Source organism: Siphateles boraxobius, unplaced genomic scaffold (genome assembly GCF_051911475.1).
Source record: "Siphateles boraxobius isolate OS27281-9 unplaced genomic scaffold, OSU_SipBor_1 8, whole genome shotgun sequence".
Taxonomy (NCBI): Eukaryota; Metazoa; Chordata; class Actinopteri; order Cypriniformes; family Leuciscidae; genus Siphateles; species Siphateles boraxobius.
This window is the reverse complement of record NW_027509208.1, coordinates 14350180-14369484: the sequence shown is the minus strand read 5'-3', so window position 1 is coordinate 14369484 and position 19305 is coordinate 14350180. Positions and strand designations below refer to the sequence as shown.

At 37.8% G+C, this 19305-nt stretch overlaps 1 protein-coding gene and 1 pseudogene across 2 annotated transcripts; both read right to left on the bottom strand.

The window, feature by feature from the left end:
* Positions 1-1376: 1376 nt before the first annotated feature.
* vipas39 (VPS33B interacting protein, apical-basolateral polarity regulator, spe-39 homolog) lies at positions 1377-13009 on the bottom strand. The gene is made up of 19 exons (XM_077221154.1): positions 12940-13009; positions 12563-12655; positions 11915-12020; positions 9282-9413; positions 9147-9185; positions 8993-9057; positions 8127-8183; positions 7608-7700; positions 7471-7504; positions 7267-7369; positions 7037-7064; positions 6392-6465; positions 6213-6288; positions 4936-5058; positions 2748-2789; positions 2323-2499; positions 2148-2237; positions 1962-2066; positions 1377-1780 (listed from the first exon to the last, which is right to left on the bottom strand). Exons 2-19 carry the CDS (start codon positions 12653-12655, stop codon positions 1760-1762), a joined length of 1458 nt encoding a protein of 485 aa, XP_077077269.1. The 5' UTR covers positions 12940-13009; the 3' UTR covers positions 1377-1759.
* A 1289-nt stretch (positions 13010-14298) lies between these two features.
* On the bottom strand, positions 14299-18809 carry LOC143728957 (serine/threonine-protein kinase pim-2-like; annotated as a pseudogene). Its single transcript, XR_013199928.1, has 9 exons — positions 18509-18809; positions 18003-18217; positions 16166-16232; positions 15956-16050; positions 15790-15840; positions 15266-15634; positions 14985-15161; positions 14781-14869; positions 14299-14651 (listed from the first exon to the last, which is right to left on the bottom strand). The product of XR_013199928.1 is annotated as a serine/threonine-protein kinase pim-2-like (transcript).
* Between the last annotated feature and the right edge of the window lie 496 nt (positions 18810-19305).

The window sequence follows — 19305 nt, the reverse complement described above, 5'->3', positions numbered from 1 at the left end:
GGTGATTCTTCTCTTCAGTTCACTCCTCTCATCAGGTCAGGGAACTGGGTCGGTCATGGCAGAAGCTTCATTTTGTGCTCCGTAACACATTTTTGTTGATTTTGATGTTTGTTTTGGATCGTTGTCCTGATGGAAGATCCAACCACAGCCCATTATAAGATTTCTAGAAGAGGCAGTCGGGTTTTGTTTTTTTATCTGTTGATATTTGATAGAATCTACGATGCCATGTATATGAACAAGAAGTCCAGGACCTCCAGCTGAAAAATATGCCCACAATATTAAAGTTCCAACGGTATATTAAATTGTACACATGAGGTACTTTTTATCCTTGTGTGCACCAAACCCATCTAACGTGTTTGCTGCCAAAAAGCTCTTTTTTTAGTTTCATGTGACCACAGAACCCTGTGCCGTTTGAAGTTCCAGTCGTGTCTGAACTGAATATGCTGGAGTTTGTTTTTGGATAAGCGAGGAGGATTTTTCTTGAAACCCTCCCAAACAACATGTGGGGATGTAGGGGTTGTTGGATTTTTTTTTTTTTTTTGGTAGGCCTCTGATCCCAAGACTCAAGTAATCTCTGCAATTCTCCAGCTGTGATCCTTGGAAAGTCTTTGGCCACTCAAACTCTCCTCCTCACCGTGCATTAAGACAATATAGACACACTAGACAATATAGCCCTGATGGTCAAAATGGGGATTTTCAACTCTTTAGCTATTTTCTTACAGCCACTTTCTATTTTGTGATGCTCAACATCTTTTGATACACATCAGAACTATATTCTTTGGTTTTACTCATTGTTATGGATGATTAAGGGAATTTGGCCTTTGTGTTTCCTCATTTAAACTCCTGTGAAACAAGAAGTCATAGCCAGACAATTTCATGTTCCTAGTCACCCTGGTGAGATTTATTTTTTACAGCCATTTTTGATCACATTTACCAGGGATGCCATTAATTCTGACCACAACTGTATATATATATATATATACAGCTTTATAACTATGACAGCTATTATGGTCTTCTATTAATACCCCAGCTGTAAATGTAAGCTGTATAAAGTTTATCTGTTAACAAATTTTTAGATCTTCCAGAGTTGAAAGAACTGAGACTTATGGAAATAGTATGAAAAAGGTTATATGACACAATCTACTGTATGATTACAAGTACCTAAAATGAAACTGCAATATGGTTTTTTTTACCCAAAATATAACAGCAAGGGAACTTCCTCACTCTTACAGAAACTGTGACAAATCTTTCCTTTGTCAAAGTTTCTGTAATAGAGGCTAATTTATGACCTTATTGACCTTTAACAGCTTTTATCTTACCAAGATTCACATCTTCAGTCACGGTATTTACCAGAAACCCTAAATAAACCTCAAACATTTGTGTCAGTATCATGATATCTTTAATATAAAAAGCAGTGAATAATGAGGAATGTCCATAAATCCATACACAGGTAAACAAAAAGGTGTGAGGGCTTTAAGAATATGCTGTTCACGTCAGCAACCTCCCTTATTTCTTTATAAATGTTCACCTGTAGAGTTGGCAGAAGGACACTTGGCAGTTTAATCGTACTGAACAGATGCATTTGCAAAAGAATCACTCCAGAATGACTCACTTCACTGGTTCTTTGAAATGTTCGATGTATGTGAGGATTTCAGTGCTGTTCGTCCAGGTTTAACCCTCAAAAAGGCTCCATATTAATGCATCATCATAGTGTTTCGTATGTGCAATATTGTCTCTGCCTTGTGTCAGGAGCCATGTGTCAGTTTTTCCATCGGATTTGCTTGAGTAACAAAAAGGAACAAAAATCAGACATTTTAGTTAATAGGAGCACAACACTGCATTGAAACATGTGAATTAACCTGTGTTGGACACTGACAAATAACTGTAAAATGTTAGTGTATTACTGTTTTGAAACCGTGAATCAGAAAATGATTCAGAAGTGGCTGCTCACTTCCTCTTACCCCGCTATTGAGGAGTTCCTGAATCTTCCTGTACTCAACTGAGTCTCGTTCCAGCTTCTCTCCATAAACAATAAGCTGCTGTCGGTCCTTCAGGTCTCTGTATGTCTGAATGGACACAGCAAACGCAGTGAGTTACACTGAGAAAGCCACAAACAGCTATACATACCGACTCGAGAATCAACTCACGTTGATGATGATGTCATGGCATTTATATTTCAGAGCCACACTGAGCTTGAGCTCTGGGTCGTCGATGAGATTCACATACTCCTGCAGCACCTGCAGATCATGGGAAGCAGCGTTGAAGTGCATGCTGGAAGAGAGGCAACTGAGCAGTTTTATTACAACATGGAAACTGATGTACCTGTACTGGGGCGCTGTTCTTCTGAAGGATGTCCACCACCCTGTGAAAGCCAATGGGAGACCTTTTCTTGGTGTACCCCAGCCAGTTCTTGGTGTTGAACAGACTATCCACATCAAACCATGATTTCAACTTCGCTCTTGCGCCAAGAGCTGTGAGAATGTACTGCTTTTCTGAAATCTGCCAGAGCAAACATGACAGAACAGGTTAATAAAAGAAGGGAAAGAAACTCAAAACTTACACATATGCTTAATTATACATTACTAGTCAAAAGCTTAGACACAGTTGACTGAATTTGACTGTGGAAACATTTATCTTAAGGTTAAGGTGTTTGTAAACAAATATAAAAAACTACACTAAAAAAAAAACTATACTCAGCGTGACTTTGAAGAATCTAAAACATATAAACACATGACTGTTTATCTTACCCGAAAGGTTTTTCTTATGTTTGAAGGGCTGCTAAAAGTTCCCTGTAGAAGAAATGTTTTTTTTAAATACAGTGGGCTCCAAAAGTATCTGGATTTAAACAACACTAAAATGTTCAAATATCAAACAAGGTATCATGCACAGTATTTCAAAAATAAAGCACTTTTCAAGGAAAAATCAAATCACAAATTTAGGCTTGTTAGGTTTCAGATTTTAAAATAATAGACTTAGGCTTGGTTTCCACTAGGGGTGGAACGGTACATATTCGTATTGAACCGAATCGGTACGGGCGTCACGGTTCGGTGCATGAATTTACACGTAGAATACACGGTATAAAAATAAATAAAACTCAAAATAGCTATAAAATTCGCGTTTGGTCTGAACGCAGCAGAATGAACAAACTGCGTCAATATTGCAAATCAAAATGTCAATATTGCAATGCTGAAGTGTGTGTGTACGCGCGCGAAAGAGGGAGAGGCGCGGTCGCGATCAAACTGTGTGTGTGTGTGTGTGAGGAGAGAGAGAGAGAGAGGGGGCGCGATCGAACAGTGGAAACAGAAACATACTCCGTAAACATATAATTCAAACTGCAAAGTGTTTACATATATTTGTGTACACTCGCAATAAAACACAACATTGTGCTTTTGTCAAACTGTAACCTACAACTGTCACCCAACCAAAATCGCTCGCACACACACGCGCACACACGCGCGCGCACACACACACACACACACACACACACACACACACACACACACACACACACACACACACACACACACACACACACACACACACACACACACACACACACACACACACACACACACAGTTTTACTTTAAGTTACACATTCTACATTGATTAAAAAAAGAAAATCAAATGTGTTTTTTAATGGTAGCCTAGTATTTTTTTATACGGAAATCAATTATTTATAATTCAGATGAGAATAAAGTTAGGGTTAATTAAAATTAAGAAAAACAAATATATTGATCTGAAATATGGCAAATTAATTTTAAATTCATTCAAACATACCAAACATATCGCAAGGTCTTTGTCTTTTTATTAATTTAATTAATAAACTAAATTTAATTATAAAAAACTATTGTCAGTGCACTACAAATAAACTGGTTCTATGCCTTTATTAATAAAACTTATTTAAAAAATACAAGGCTTAAGACATTTATAAAAATGCCTTCTGCATTTTTGTTTTGCTTTTCACTCCATTGTACCGTAATCGTACCGAACTGTGATGTCTGAACCGAGGAATGAACCGAACCGTGACTTCTGTGTACCGTTCCACCCCTAGTTTCCACAGACATGGTTTAGATTAAGCCAAGATTAGGCCTTAGTTCAATTAGGACATTTAAGTAGCTTGAAAAAAAAAAAAAAGTAAGGTGCCTTAGAAAAAAAAAACATAACTGATGTGCATCTTGAGACAAAACAATGGCACTGACATATTTTAAGATATATTAAGTTAACGATACTATAGCTTAAGCCTTGTCTGTGAAACCGGAGGATTTTTTTTTAATTGTTTGACTTCAGTTTCTAAAAACAAGAAGTCGTGGAAAATTCATATTTAAAAGTTAACTTGCTTGTTTGAATTAGTCAATGAATAAGACAAACTGAATGGAATACAATGTATACACTACTGTTCAAAGGAAATTAATACTTTTATGCACCATGGACATAAATTGATCAAAATTAACAGTAAAGATAATGTTACAAAAGATTTCTACTTAAAATAAATAAATGATAATGAATGATGTTCATTTGAAATTTCTATTCAACCAAGAATCCTAAACTACTGTTTTAAATAATTTAAATCATTTTAAATAATAAGAAATATTAATTGAGCAGTAAATCATCATATTAGAATGATTTCTGAAGGATCATGTGACACTGAAGACTGGAGTAATGATGCTGAAAATTCAGCTTTACCATCACAGGTTTCATTACATTTTTAAATATATTACAATATTAAACAGTTATTTTAAATTTCAATAATGTTTCACAATATTACTTTGTTTTACTGTATCATAAGAGACTTCTTTCATAACCATTTCAAAACTAACTATCGGTAGTGTATATTCTAAGACTATATTATATATTTCATTATTTTATATATATTGTAATACTGTATATTCAGTTTGTCTACATAATATAATACACTATAAAGCATGAGCGTGTACCTCTGACTCTCCGTAATGGTAAAAGCAGGAGTAGTACAGTGTAGTGATGATTGGCATATTAAGGATAGATGCTTTTCTAGGGAACTTTTTAAAGATATCTGCATCTGCCTTCTTGTCACTAGCCTGAAAAGACAAACACATTGAACACAAGAATTAAATGAATTTCTATGAAACATGCTGAGATAGTCCCTTAACTGACAAGGCCTGCTTCACAAATCATGTGGCGGTAGCATAAATTCACTTAAGTGGTCATATTGAGAGATTGTGAAACTCACACATCAAGTGTGATCAGTGCTGCACTGTGACCCAGAAGTTTCTAAGCTGAAATTATTATCTTAGTCAAATGTTACATTATGAATGTAGCATAAAACACGGTGAAATTGCACTGTTTATCAACACAATATTGTGCAATTTAGGCTATATGAAGAAACCTATAACAATAACTTCTCCCCCATTGTTAGAAAATGTCTAGGGCTTGATGCATGTCACAAATGCAATTTCTGTTCCATAAATCTGACTGAATCAAGGCAGTTATGCTGAAAATATCATGGCCCTCATGCATAGCCACAGTGATTAGCAGACACAGGATGTGTGAAACGCACTTGTTCATAGGTGCCATTACGCAATCTAAGGAAACATCTGCCGTGTAACCCAACTTGAGAGAAGCCCATCCCTTACACTTTCCTCTGTACAGAGCGACCCGTCACCTATCACACCACCCTCAGGAAAGAGGAAGAGTGAGGAGGTGAATAGGAAATATTTCTTTAACAGCGTTGTAAGGTGAGGCAGAAATAGAAAAGCAGAAAAGCTGTGTCATTGTATTGACACGTGTGTATCTATATAATACAGACTTGCACACACTCACTCACACATACATATATATAATATGTATAAATATAATAATATATATACACACACATATTATGTAATGCGATTTGACAGCACTAATTATATTATATTACATAATTAAAATAACCAGTACATTGGTTCAGTCATTTAAATACTTACATTTGCAGTTAAAAGTTTGGACACATTTGACTGATTCTGATCTGAAAGTCTTTAAAAAACAAACTAAATTTTATAATTTGTTTTAAATGGATGAGTTTAAATCATTTATTGGTCGCTACATTAATTTCCATAGTTCCATTGGTGTTAGTTCATAGTTTTAATGACTTTAATATTATTTTGAAACGTGTATAACCAATGTAATAATAAATAGGTAGGTGTGTCCTAACTTTAGACTAGTTGTGTAAGAGTGGTTGGACTCGTTCTCTCACCTCTATGATTATTTGCCTCTCGAGGAGCGTATAGTGGTCTTGAACGAGAGTGGCATCGTCATGAGAAAAAGGAAGGCTGAGAAAAAAAACCCAGCAAGATCACATGGATCAGTTTATCATCGAAGATGAGTGAATGATGATTTTGAACTCTCGACTGAATCACTCTGAAAGATCGCTACCTGAGGCAACCTTTGAGGAAGTCTCTTCTTCGCCCTTCATCCTTAATATCCAAGTGTTCCTTGTATTGGATCAACTGTTTAAAATACAAAGAGGACTTTTTAATGAATGTGTGACCAAACATAAATGTCACTGCAAAAAATTTAATTAGAATGTCCAACTTCCTCTCCTTTCACTTAATATCAAATGATAGCGATTAGACAAAGCAGAATTCTTCCTCTTTCCACTTCTATAAAGTCATAAACTAATTTCAGCTGTCATTAACCCCTCATAACCTAGGGTAAAAGTTTTTAGAGTTTCTTTTCTAAGTGAAATTTAAACACAACATTTAATTTAATATTTTATTATTGCCTCAAGATAACACAATAATGTGAATATATATATATATATATATAAAGGGAAAATATGGTACTTCCACATGAAAGAGGAAGTATTTCCATTTCCATTAGTTTATAATGGGCTTTCCCCTTCTGATGAAGAAAGGACTCAGAAATTGGGAGGTGCATATTTTGGAGCAACTAAAAACATTTTTTAGGCGAGATGTACCATATAGGGTTAAATAAAGCATTGGTCATGTGTAAACTGACGTGTACAAACTATGAGTTATAATGACATGTGTTCAATGAGAATTTAAGTGCTGTTCCTACCGCCATATCTTCTGTCCTGCCAAGAGCCCTAAAATACAGTCAGATGAGCAATGTCAGGAGGGCAGTAATTCAAATAAAATGCACACAACAAAACAACCCTTCAAATCAAATTACCATTGCAAATATATGGAGAGATGCCAAGCATCCCTGCACTAAAAGATCATAGACGCAACTTATTTTTAACATAATACTCATTAAGTGGGGAACTTAAATCAAAACAGTGAACTTACTTCAGTAACTCCACCAAAAGCTTTTGTTCTCCTATCTCTTTTAAATAGTGAACGTAATGACGCAAAGCCACGTCTCTCGCCATTAACTCTCGAAAGAGGATTTCTGCAACAATGACAAAAAACGTGATGTTCTAGAAAATATTTGATTTATTTTGAAAATAAAAAGGAGCTGGTGAGCAAAGACAGGATGAGGAAACATCTCACCTTTACTTAATGACCTTTTTAAATATATCAAGACCTGAAGTATGAGAATGTAAAGGATCAGTGAATAAGCACAATATAAACAAAGCTGTTTCATGGCAGTGCTTCCATATAGGGTTAGTGTGTGAAGTGCGGCTCACAGCAGTGATGACGTTGCCATCATAAACAGAAACTGCTTCATCCAGCAGCAGAAGTTTGTCCTGCAGAGAGCGGAACTTTTCCAGGGAAAACGCCTGTAACAATAATTTTAATGAGATGCAAAAAGCATATTTTTCCATTGACAGGCATTCAGAAGCAGCCATGTATTCTGACGCAATACATGTTTTTTTCCATTAGCATAAATTCATGACTAATATTTCACTGTATTACAGTATATTTGACCAGTCTGTGATTCTTTTTTGGATGGCTCGTGTAAAATGGAAATGTAGGTCCTCCACCTACTTATCAACTGCTATTGAGAATGGAAATAAACAAATCTAGGTATTCTATTTATTGGACAGTTCAACCAAAAAGGAAAATTCTGTCATCATTTACTCATCAAATGTATACAGGTTTAGAACAAATGAGGGTGAGTAAATGAAGATAGAATTTGTGAACTGTCCCTTTAAATGGATTTTCTAGAGCAAATATATAATTCAAAGGTCTTTGCTGCCCCCTACCCGTCCTTTCTGCATTCTCCTCACGGTTTCCTCTGGACTCAGGTCGCTGACAAAATCCTATGGGCATTTAGATAACAAGTCAATGTTAGAAACTGGTAAAGAAATTTTTAATTAAATTGCACAGTGGAAAATTTTTACCCTCCAAACATATACTACTGGTCAAAAGTTTTTTGGAAGAAATTAATACTTTTATCCAGGAAGGATGCATTGAATTGATCAAAAAGGACATTAACATTATAAAAGATTTCTAGATTACACTTTATTTTAAGGTGTCCTTGTTACATTGTAATTATACATTTAAGTATTGAGAAATATTAACTGACTACATGCAGTTACTGTAGGGTTAGGGTTAGAATTAGGATTTGGTTTAGGGTTAGATGCATGTACAGTAATTATACATATTTTACTGTTACAGTTAATCATGTTACCTATAGTAAGTACATGTAGGACACTTTAAAATAAAGTGTTAATTTCTATTTCAAATAAATGCTGTTTCTTCCTTCTTATCATCAAAGAATGCTGAAAAAAATGTAGCACGGTTTCTATAAAAATGTTTTCAACCTTGATAATAATAAGAATGCTTTTCTTGAGCAGGAAATCATCATTAGAATTATTTCTGAAGGATCATGTGACACTGAAGACTGGAGTAATGATGCTGAAAATTCAGCTTTGTCATCACAGGAATGGACTACATTTTAAAATATATTAATATATATATATTTCACAATACTACTGTTACCACTGTATTTTTGATCCAAACGAAAGCAGTCTTGGTGAGTATAAGAGACGTCTTTCAGAAACATTAAAAATAATCTTACCAAGGCCAAACCTTTAAACGGTAATGTAAAAATGTCCATATGCATTACCTTTCCATCTGACCTGGGCTTCCTCAGCTCTGGTGCATATGTTCTAGTAGATGTGTCGCTAAAAGCTAGAAAACAGGGAACAACACACACTTAATTATAACTCAAGAGAATTTAGGCCTAAATAATCCGAAATGCTTCAATGACTTGAACTTACACTCAGAGAAGGACTGAAAAGCACCAGGTTTGCTCCTTGCTGAGGTAATTAAACAGAATCAGATTGGTGGGTCTATAATGATTGAACTTAAACATTATATGAACATTAAAACATGAACAAAGCACTATATATTACCTTTAAACAGGGAGCTCAGGGAATATCCAGACCCTTGTTTGGACAGTGAAGGAGTGGTGTCTATTTTGGGAAAGCTCTGCTCACTCCCTGAGCGGATATTGGAGGCAGTTTCCTTGACCGACCAAGAGATGCCTTTACACAAACAATAACTCATGAGCATCCAGATGAGGTACAAACTAATGATGGGTCGATCATGAAAGACTAACTCATTTTGAACAAATCTTTAATATGACAAAGAGTTGTTTTAGAATGTGTGTGGTTTATTTTGTGTTGATCGCGCATGCGCAACATTCCATAGGTTCTGTACAGGAAACAGACATTATTAGTTCACCTCCCGAGACTTTGGGTCTGAGACGTTCGTTCTTTTGTCACATGACGTGACGGCCACATTGGATACAGAAAATAGTTAATAATTCCCAACCTTCCTTACATACAAGCATGTAGGTTTTTTTTTTTTTTAAGTTACGTGATGTGTTTCTGGTCTCACATTTCATACAATTGATACATTTCTGAATTTCTGTCATGAAGTTTTTTTCCATAACTAGTGATGAAACACCAGAAGACTTGGGAGGTGAACTAATAATTTCTGTTTCCGGCATAGGGATTTGAGTTGACAAAAGAACGAACGGCTGCATAGCCTGCATAAGACCCAGCTAAGCAATAAATGAACCATTTATAGTTGCATTATAGTTGTTTTTTTTATCTAAATGTGATCAATGTTTGTGCAAGTTGATGTGTTTGGGAATTTTGGTACTAACTTGTAACATTTCAATTATATTCTGCTGAAATGAACCAAGTGACTTGAAAAAAGATCTGTTCATTTTGCTGAACGAGACTTAAATGGATAGTTCACCCAAAAAGGAAAATTCTGCCAGTATTTACTCACCCTCATGTTGTTCCAACCTCATAAGACCTTCGTTCATCTTCGGAACACGAATTAAGATATTTTTGATGAAATCTGAGAGCTGGATCACTCCTTCATAGGCTTCTTAAGGGATTGAAGCTTGCCAGCCCCTAAAAGTTATTAAAGATATCGTTAAAATAGTCCAGGTGACTACAGTGACTCAATCTAAAGTTTATCAAGCGACGAGAATACTTTTTGTGCGCAAAAAATAAATAAATAACGACTTTATTTCTATTCGTTTCCTTCTCTGTAGGCCTTGAGTCAGTTCACTAGTGATATACATGGATTTCTCTGCGACGTCATCACTGCTTGAGCCAGGGGGAAAAAGACCCGCGGTTTTTGTACCGGAGTAAAGGGTTTCTGATGGCAGATACATTTTGATAGACGTACCATACCATGCATTTGCAGTTAGCCGTAAGGATGTAACCAAGGCCCTTATGGACATACACCCAGGCATCATAAGGCTTGGCTTTTAATGCCTTGCCTTTGACTAGGGAGCACATCTGACCTCAACACGCAAAAATCCGGTGCAGCATCAAAGTATTTGACGAGCTGCACATGACCACATAGCACGTTGTATGCATCAAGGGATTTGTACGCTCTAATAATTTCTCTTGTATACACACTTGGTGCCTGTATTAGACAATTATATATATATCAGGCCATACAATTGCTGGCCACTTCTTGTCATCCACAATTCAAAGATCGTCAGGTATTGCGTAGGGATCCGGCAAGATCTCACCATTGCTGAGAGTACGTTTTTTAATTTAATCGCCACGGTCGGAGGTACTACTTCCCACATAATCCATCATCAAATCTTTGATTTACAGTAAAGTAACGTTATATGTGTGCAGTCATGATATGTTGCAGGTCGTAAAGTAACGTAAACAAGGTTAACTTATATAAAAGCAAATTCGGGCTCTATAGAGGCTATTACATTATTAACTTAGTCTAACATGTTAATTCACACATGCATGACAATATGTCCGGATTTTGATTCATAAACAGTTGGACGTTTTACATAATGTTATATTAATATGAAACACAAACAAACAGATCCAACTCTGAAATTGCAGTTTATTATTGAGTCAACAAGAAATTACAAACAATGCGAAATCTACATTAATTTCAATGTTCTTTTACAGAACTCGGCATAACAGATAGCGTTTTTTTGCCCCCTGGATGCGCGCGCATCTGGTATTGTTTGTATACAAGAAACCCGTGTATAGTGCAGTTCTTCTGTTGTTGTACGTCACACGCATCACCACATGACCAGCATCGGCCAATAGTGATCCTACGTGAGACGTAGCTCTATGCTATCACACTAAGTTAACTGACTAGAGGCGCATAGAGAAGAAAATGAATAGTTGAAATAAAGTCGTTATTTTTGTTTGTTTTTTGCGCACAAAAAGTATTCTCGTCGCTTGATAAACTTAAGATTCAGCCACTGTAGTCACTTGGACTATTAAAAAAATATCTTTAATAACTTTTAGGGGCTGGCAAGTTTCAATCCCTTAAGAAGCCTATGGAGGAGTGATCCAGCTCTCAGATTTCATCGAAAATATCTTAATTCGTGTTCCGAAGATGAACGAAGGTCTTACGAGGTTGGAACAACATGAGGGTTTTTTTGAGTGAACTAACCCTTTAAAGATCATAGTCAGTAAAATGATCCAAACTTCCCATCACTAGTACAAACATTGAAGACAGTAAGAGAGAAAAGACTGCATACTTCCCACAGGTTCCCCAGTCCAGCTGACTCTCTCAACGTCATCTTCATCATCATCATCATAATCACCCACTAGGATGCTGTTCACAGCCCGTTTGGACTCTTTCAACTGGAAAATATCAACACAACAATGTCTAAATCAACTGTGGGCCAAAAAGAGGTTCTAGGGGAAAGTTGCAGAAAATGTGAGAGGAAAATGTCAATATAAATGTTTTACAAAATAAATTTTAACTGTAAAAATAGGTCAAATATTTTTAAATGACTTCTAAATAACCTTCCTCTCTTGCAACATACATAAAGTATGCTGATAAAAATGCTGTATCTTTCTAGGGAGTTTTTCCTCACCGACGTCACCATTTATTTTACACATTTCAAAGTAATTAAATTATTCACCTTAATTTACTGTAATTTGCATGGTAATTAAATAGAAAAAGTAAATATTTTATATGTAACATTTCAGTCTTTTGCTTTGGCTAAAATAGCTAACTATTTCATTTGGGAAATAATATGTTGTCTTTATAATATCTCACTGTACAATATGGTTTTAAGGCTGAATGGGGCATAAAGTCTAGTCATTCTCCACTGTCATACTGCTGTGGTAAACTGGCTTTGGACTCCATAGAGCTGAGAACAGAAACACAATGAACTTACTCTTGAAAACTCATCGTCATCATCATCAAATGTGAACGCTTTAAATTTAGAGCTGTTCCAGTACTCATCATCCTCTGGTTTGGCCCGTGTCATCTGAAAAACATACACAACTTATCCCTATGTTTATTTACAGTGATTCGTATGATCTGTCCAAACGCAGAAGCTCACAGCTGCATGACACAAGCTAGTAACGTTAAACATGTCACTTAATTTAGGTGATTCTTTATTTATCAATACGATGCTCTCATCTTAATCTGCCAAAATGTCATTTCGAGATTCGCTAAGATTGTAACATGCAAGTATTCTTTTCATGTGCATTAATATTATTTCGTAAAAATAGTAATATGGTTTTATTAATCGCCATATAACATATTTACCTTCGAAATATTACAGTGAAAATCGACTCGTGAAACGTCAGATTTCTTTCCTACTACTTCCTGGTTCCAATATGTCGCCAAAATAAAAGTCCACTTTGTAGTTGATTATTTAGAATATAGATTTTTGAATACATTTACAGTGATCATTAATGCATGGCACATTACATTATTATTTTCAGATTTTATTGCTGGCTATTTTTAGGGGTCCAAACACCAACATTTAAAATGAAGACACAATTTAATTTGTCTTTTTCAATAATATATAGTATAACATTTCTATAAATAGCCTACTTATTTATTTCTACAAACGTTTTAATCTTGTGGTATAAATAATAAAACAAACACTTATGTGCTAAAGTCATATGAAATCAAAATAGACAAGTCTTGTTATTTTATGGAATATTTAATATATATTTATTTACACACCATTATTTTAATTCATGTGTCCTCGTAATCTTTAATCAAAACAAGATCTCCTTCGTCTTGCAATGACATCTCTTCTCTAATGATGTAATTACTGGCGTGAGGGCGGAACAACCTGTCACTCACATGACATCACAGAAATAGCAAACCACAACCATCCAACGATCAAATTTCAGATGGACAAAATCAAGTCCCACCCAACATTTTTTTCTCATAAGAAGAAATAGAAAGGTTCTTTATTGGCATTGATGGTTCCATGAAGAACCTGCACAAATGCTCTTCAGATTATTAAAATGTTCTTTACCTACACAAAGCCACACATATTACACAAGTAAAAGATAAAAAAAATCCTTAAAAAATAACCTATATAAAATAATAAATAGCTATACATAAAAATTAATATAAAATTATGATATATCAAACATTCAAATAAATAAATAAATAAATAACTATAAAAAGTGTACTGTTAAGTAAGTTGTGCATTAAAGTGCATTAAGTCAGTAAACAGTTAAATCTCAACAATCCATTGTCATAAAATGTAATTTTTTTGTATAAACTTCTAAACATCTTGAGGACTCTCCAAAAATATCTTTAAAAATTTCAACTCGAGCGAAAATTTTGCATGACGCGTAGTCGCGCAAGCCAATCAGTGAAGGGCTCATGGATACATCCGGTTGCTATCACTGTTGTCAAAAATGGAGGAGAGTATTATTGTTGCCGTCTGTGGGTATCCTGAAATAAATGATTTAACATCATACACATACAGAGAAAAAATGGCAGAAAGAAATTTTGTTGACGAAGTGTGTGAAGACACTCATTTGTCTGTGTGACGCGAAAAACAAGAAACATTCTGCGAGTAATCTAGAGCGAGTAATGCGATGCAAAGTTTCGCTTCGTGTTTGGTGTGAACACTCCATAAGAAGGCCAGTCATGTCAGACTGTAACAGGCACACGTTTAATGTAACTTTTAATCACCCAAATAAACAACAAAAATAAAGTAAGTGGCAGCCACCTCACGGCCGACTGTCACATATAAATATATGAACACAATGTAAATCTCCCAGGTGTGGTCTTCTCTCGTCTTCCACTGTCGTCCCTCCTCCTTATATCCTTCCGGAGCTCCTCCATGGGCTTGAAACTGATGTGTCTCACAGGTGTCACTTATTAGTCTTCCTGCCTCGCTCCGCTCCGACAGCTCTCGGCCCCGTCCTGCTTCGCCACACTGACTGAAGACAGGACTCAACAGGGTGGTCGTGACAGGAGTTGTCTGCTGACTTCTCTGTGTCTTACTTCATGACCGGAAATAAAAACATAAATCAGTCTTATTTGTCTAAATGCATTACATTTAAAGCTAATTTGATTTTGCAACACGTTTATGATGATTACAATGAAAAAAAAAAACTTTTAGCTAATCTTACCTTAAACCAGTCATGGAGATGCATCTGCTCCAGAACGAATCTTTGCTGTGGCTTAGGCTGAAGAATATCACAAATCATCTGGCAGCATTCTGTGCAAAAAGACAAGAGATACCTCCGACTATTAGCTTGTAATTTACACATGAACTCTTTGAAGCTCTTGGACAATTCAAATTGTCCTTCTTTGTTCTTTGATGAAGATCCCACCTTGTGATAGGCCAGGACTGGTCCAGATGTTTGCACTGATCATGAACAGGTCGCTGGCTGATGGATAAGCTCCGCACACCATTACAAACAGGAGGATGCCTAGAGACCACACTGTTGTCGGCTTTGCGTGGTACCTGCCATTGAATTTGACCTCTGGAGGACAGAACTTCTTTGTGCCTAGAGGAAAAAGAATTTGTCTGATATTTAATACATTTCCACAGCATGTTGACTATGGGATGTGTTTATGTGAGCTAATGAACAAAGCGGTTCATAACACATACCACTGAAGACTTTGAAGGCAGTGTTCTTCATGAGCGCACCGCACCCGAAGTCAATCAACTTGACCTCCATGGTGTCCTGGTTCACCAGCCAGTTCTCCAGTTTGATGTCGCGATGGAAGACGCCGCGCTTGCAAGAAATTTTAGCAGCATGACTGCGGCATGTTGTGCAGTCCGCTCATCGAGGATCCCACCACGGAGCTCCATGAAACTAAACAAGTCCATGCAAGGTAAGGGCTGTTCCATGACCATGATGTAGTGGTCTGTGTTGTCCTCCCAGTCCAGCACTTTAATTATCTCAGGAACCCGGTGGCCCTTATTGGCCATCAATGTCAGGCCGATTTACGTGGGGAAGGGTTTGGGATGACCAGACTAAAAGAAAGAAAATATGACAGTTAGATAGAGGTGATTTCCCAATTAAGGACTTAATCCACAAATCAAAACAGGTTGCCTAAAATTAATATAGAAAATTGTATAAATTCACAACTGACTTAGAAAAAATAACATAGAGAGCAAAGCCTACTCACCACTTTGATATATGGCATTTCTGGCGTCTTCACTGAAAACTTCACAGCCACCTGACCAACAAAACCAAGAATTACCAATTAGAATATGCACAGAAATTAGTTATATCATAACAATCATAAATCCTGAACAGATATGCAAAGTTTTGTGAGTAAAAAAAAAAGAAACCTTAAGTCCATCCTTGCGTCGAGTTCCTTCATAGACCAAGCCAAATCCTCCTTCACCCAGCTTCTGGCCAACTTTGTAATGCTTGCAAATTGGGCCTATTAAAAGAAACAATCATAGTTAGTATGAAATTCAATTTTATATATATATACATTTTATTTTATTTTATAAGTTATAAATATATTTTTCAAATCTCATATGATTTATTCTTACCCTTGACCAGGACGTCCTGCTCTGGCTGTTCCTCAGCAGCAGGGAGGATTTCAGAAGTTGGAGTTATATGTTAAATCAAACAAAAATTATGAACAAAATTAGAGTGGTTCTTCATTTAGGGGCCCTTTTGACTTGATTTCTTGAATTAAACTTCTCTAAACAATGCAAATCTATTTGTTTCTGAATTTAACTTCTCACATACTGACTGTTTTTTTAATGGCATCTAATAAAACTACTCTCAAATCATGCCGTGATCAAAATCTTTCATTTCATTTTTAAATTGCAACTTTAAAGCTGCTGTACGTAACTTTTTTGTGTTCATATTTTACAAAAACTATAAAATAAACGAGTACATCGTGAATCCATTTTCCAAACCATTTTTGTCTTATCCCGAATCACTATGGTACACCTATAATAAAATTTATTTTAGGGCTATTTTAGACTGGTTCTCTTTCAAGCATACGCTTCGGTGTCTCACTATGGGATACGCCCCTTCCGCGTATTCCTCAGAAGCCCTATTACATTACGCCAGCCCCAATTTGCTGGCAGAACTGACGTAGTAGTGACTCCTTCACCCCTCAGTATGAGAGGAGCAACACAACGTCATCACGAGATACAAAAACCTCTTCTCGCTTCACACCAGAAGCCTAGAAGCCAACAAACTTTATACGAACTTTCGGACGAATTACTGGCCACCACGCCGTTTTTCGCCTGACTCCTTCGATTAGCATTCCAGCCGATTGCAAGGATTGTTCGACGCTACGATGGCTGCAGCAATGCAGACTATTCCGGCTAGTGAGGGAGATTCCGTGCGTCTCTGTTCCTGCGGGAATAAAATTTCATGCAAGGACACACGCCAGGTCTGCTCTGCATGTCTCGGGCTGAAACATGCTCAATTGGCGATCGAGAATCCTGGCACTTGTTAACACTGCTCACGCTTCACCATGAAGAGCCTTCGTCGCAGACTAGCACGCCAAGCTAGCCTGTCGGGCCAGGATCCCCTTATGACACCTAGCCCCGCGCCAGCTGCCACTCCGCAGGTATCCACTCCTGTAGAACTGCCCACCATGGCAGCCCTATCCTGGAGTGAGCAGCTTGACGTGTGCATGCCTCTTCCCAGTCTGCTCAGCATGGACAAGGAAGAGGACGCGCTTGATTTCAAGGAAGAGGGGCAATCGGATTTTCTTCTCTCTGACTAAGAGGAAGACTTCGACGACTATCCATTCCTCCCCCGGACTGGGCACCCAGCACAGCTCCTCGCTGCGGCGGGACCAACGGAAGAGGCGGGCGGGGCACCATCCTCCCCGCTTCTCAGTGTTGATCTGCAAGATGTGTGCAAACGCGCTGCAGGGAAACTAAATATTCCGGGATGATGGTCACGTACGGGGAAGCCCATTACAAAACAGCGTTTGTCGCACTGGAGGTGGAGGCGATTTCATTGGCCTATTCCAGTAAGGGTCATACCCCCCCAGCTGGTTTACGTGCACACTCAACAAGGGGAATGTCAACTTCGTGGGCTCTCTTTAAAGGAGTAACGATACAGGATATTTGTGAAGCGGCGAGTTGGTCCTCGCCGCATACATTTGCTAGGTTTTATAAACTGGAAGTTACAGCTCAAACTTTAGCACATGCAGTATTGAGTGTTGGAGTTGAGTCATCATGACTCGTCCAGCCCTGGAGGCGGTGCTGTGGTTGGCAGGAGACTTTGAGGCAGGCTATCTGGCAATACGGGAGTTAGGATATCCCATAGTGAGACACCGAAACGTATGCTTGAAAGAGAACAATAGGTTACTTGTGTAACCCCGGTTCTCTGATAGCATTAAGTGAGGTGTCTCACCAGATCACCCTCCTTGCTGTGTGAAGCGAGGAAGAGGTGTGCTTGTTTTGAATGTCGTGATGACGTTGTGTTGCTCCTCTTATACTGAGGGGTGAGGGAGCCACTCCCAGACACTACGTCAGGTCTGCCAGCCAATTGGGGCTGGCGTAATGTAATAGGGCTTCTGAGGAATACGCGGAAGGGGCGTATCCCATAGTGAGACACCTCACTTAATGCTATCAGAGAACCGGGGTTACGCAAGTAACCTATTGTTTTGGTCGTACTGCGTAGCCCAGTACCAGTGTGACTCGTCATAGACATTAACAGAGAAGTCGCTCCGGCAACAATGTTCTTCCGCAAGGCGCATTTAATTCTGTTTATTAACCGCTAGAGCGCCAAAAGTTATGGACTGCAGCTTTAAAATTAATGTGATATTGACAGCAATAGTTGAAACATAAGTTCTACTTTATGAACAATCTGCCATTAAACAATAGTTGTATCATCATGACATGTTCATGTGATTTTACCTTGGCTAAGTCTCCGATATAATCCCAATGTATTCTGGAACTCTTTCTCAGCCTGAACCAAGTCGTATTTTGCAGCTCTGCGGCTAGGAAAGTGGAGACCGGGCCACTTCCAGAAACTCTTCTTGCTCTTTCTCTCCTCTCTCCCTCCATCAATGTCACCAGCCCCAACACGCATCTCATCAAGCCGATGAGGATGGTTATCTGCCGTGGTGTTAGTGGTGTATTTGAGAAGTGCACAGGGTTCGTGTACACACTCCATGTCCAGCGCTTTGTTCGGTCGTGAACTTAGCTGTCCCATGATAGAAAAAAACTTTGTCACTCTGATATAAGATAATCCAAAGCTTCTACCTACAAAATAAGCAAGTGACTTTCATGGCTTAATATACTGGGAGGTAACAGTAACACGTTCTAAACGTGACGTCACAAAAGCTCGCGCTAGAGGCGCTGACTAAAAACTGAGTCAAAAAAAGATTGATAATGCATCACGACTCACGTGGTTCTCTTTCATCATCTCGTGTTCGAGATCCACCTATGGGAAGGGCATCCGTACCTGACCTCTGCAGAAGCATCCAATTGCACCAAGTCTGGCTAGACAGACAGAAGCGCGCAGCCAATGCCAGGTGAGGCCACACCCCCTTACCTACGGGCATATAACAGCTGGGCGCGCTGCTATTCCTCAGTTGACATTCGCTTCTCGCGATCTCTGCATCTCACAGCTCGGTTGATTTTTACACTGCTCACCTCGTGTCTTCAGGAGGACATATCGGCCAGATCAGCCTCCGCCGGACGTGACAGTT

Excerpts from the sequence above, each read along its gene's own strand:
- vipas39 (XM_077221154.1), bottom strand. The coding sequence starts at position 12,655 with ATGACACGGGCCAAACCAGAGGATGATGAGTACTGGAACAGCTCTAAA. Across the intron at positions 9,414-11,914 it reads GACTGGGGAACCTGTGGGAA|GCATCTCTTGGTCGGTCAAG; the intron begins GTATGCAGTCTT and ends GTTTGTGTAAAG. Across the intron at positions 9,186-9,281 it reads CCTGAGCTCCCTGTTTAAAG|CAAGGAGCAAACCTGGTGCT; the intron begins GTAATATATAGT and ends TAATTACCTCAG.